The sequence below is a fragment of the Amphimedon queenslandica genome, unplaced genomic scaffold, assembly GCF_000090795.2.
Source record: "Amphimedon queenslandica unplaced genomic scaffold, v1.1 AMPQUscaffold_10875, whole genome shotgun sequence".
Classification (NCBI taxonomy): domain Eukaryota; kingdom Metazoa; phylum Porifera; class Demospongiae; order Haplosclerida; family Niphatidae; genus Amphimedon; species Amphimedon queenslandica.
In genome coordinates this window covers 6,646-7,832 of record NW_003548877.1, presented here as the reverse complement: position 1 = coordinate 7,832, position 1,187 = coordinate 6,646, and the positions used below count along the sequence as shown (strand labels likewise).

At 28.2% G+C, this 1,187-nt stretch overlaps 1 protein-coding gene across 1 annotated transcript in view; it reads left to right on the top strand.

Annotated features, from left to right (window-relative positions):
* Nucleotides 1-512: 512 nt before the first annotated feature.
* LOC109589793 (ubiquitin carboxyl-terminal hydrolase 47-like) overlaps nt 513-1,187 on the top strand; it is a gene marked incomplete at its 3' end in the record, with an annotated part of 6,925 nt that continues 6,250 nt past the window's right edge. The window contains exons 1-4 of the mRNA XM_020005808.1: nt 513-541; nt 594-698; nt 749-847; nt 906-1,017. Coding sequence (XP_019861367.1) covers nt 533-541; nt 594-698; nt 749-847; nt 906-1,017 — 325 coding nt within the window. The remainder of the gene's footprint in view (nt 542-593; nt 699-748; nt 848-905; nt 1,018-1,187) is intronic.

The window sequence follows — 1,187 nt, the reverse complement described above, 5'->3', positions numbered from 1 at the left end:
ATCCAATAGAAGAAATTATACTGGATAAGTATCATTTCCCTAGGGATTTTATTAAAAAGGTACTATAAGAAATTATAGTAAAGATTGATTATATACATGTATCAGTATAATTATTAATTGTTTTTACAGTTGTCAGAGTTAAGTGGAGTTCCTACTGAGTATATCTCTTATTCAGAGGTTATAATCGTTGAAGTATACACATATTAATATTCTCTCTGATTCTATTAGGGTAAATCATTTCCAGTTGGGATATCTTGTCTTGATATTGAGAATAAGTTGAAATGGTATTCCATCACTTCAGACAGTCCATACTCATCAGGACTATATAATGATGGATATGTCATATATTACAAGTACTAATGAACACACACACATTATGTATACACACACACTTACATACACCTCTTACTGTTTATAATTATTTAGAGACAATAGAGAGACAATGAAAGAGTTAACAGATAAAGAGAGATCAGAAATACAAAAGACAGAGGAAAAAAGACAGAGAAAAAAGAAAGAAGAAATTAAAAAAGACATGTGTTTAGTAAGAGTGAGACAGACTAAGTATTTACTGTTTACTTACTTTATTTTTATAGATCATATTATATTGTAATCATCCTGTTAGTGGTAAATTAAAGAAGTCATTCCTTGAAGTACATAAAGATGAACTACTACCCACAGTGCTGGATAAAGCTTATGAGGTTTATTTTAAGTTAATTTATATCTATTTATTCTTTTATTTCTTTTTCAGTTAATGAAATTAGCTCCTCATATTCCTATTGAGAGATGTCGTTTAGTTAAATATGATTATGAGTGTCATGAAATGGAACAGTCCTTAGATTGTAACGAGGTACACAATGTAAATTTTATCTATTCTATTGTTATAATTATTTTATTATTAAATGTAGTTTCAACATCTAACTATTGGACAGATTATGGATTTAGTTGGATGTTATAGTTTATTCTTATTCTTAGAAACTCGTAAAGAAAATGAAATCTTTGAAAAATACAATGCTGGAAGTGGGTGTGGTTTGTTACCTATAATTACATCATAAATAATAGAGTAAATGAAAGGAAACTTTTTGCGTGGGTCCAGCAATAATTTCATTTCATTGTTGTTGCTAAGCAAAAAAATTGCTGACTAGGTGGTTTGTTACTTTTTGACCACAAAATTCTTGATTTTTTTCATT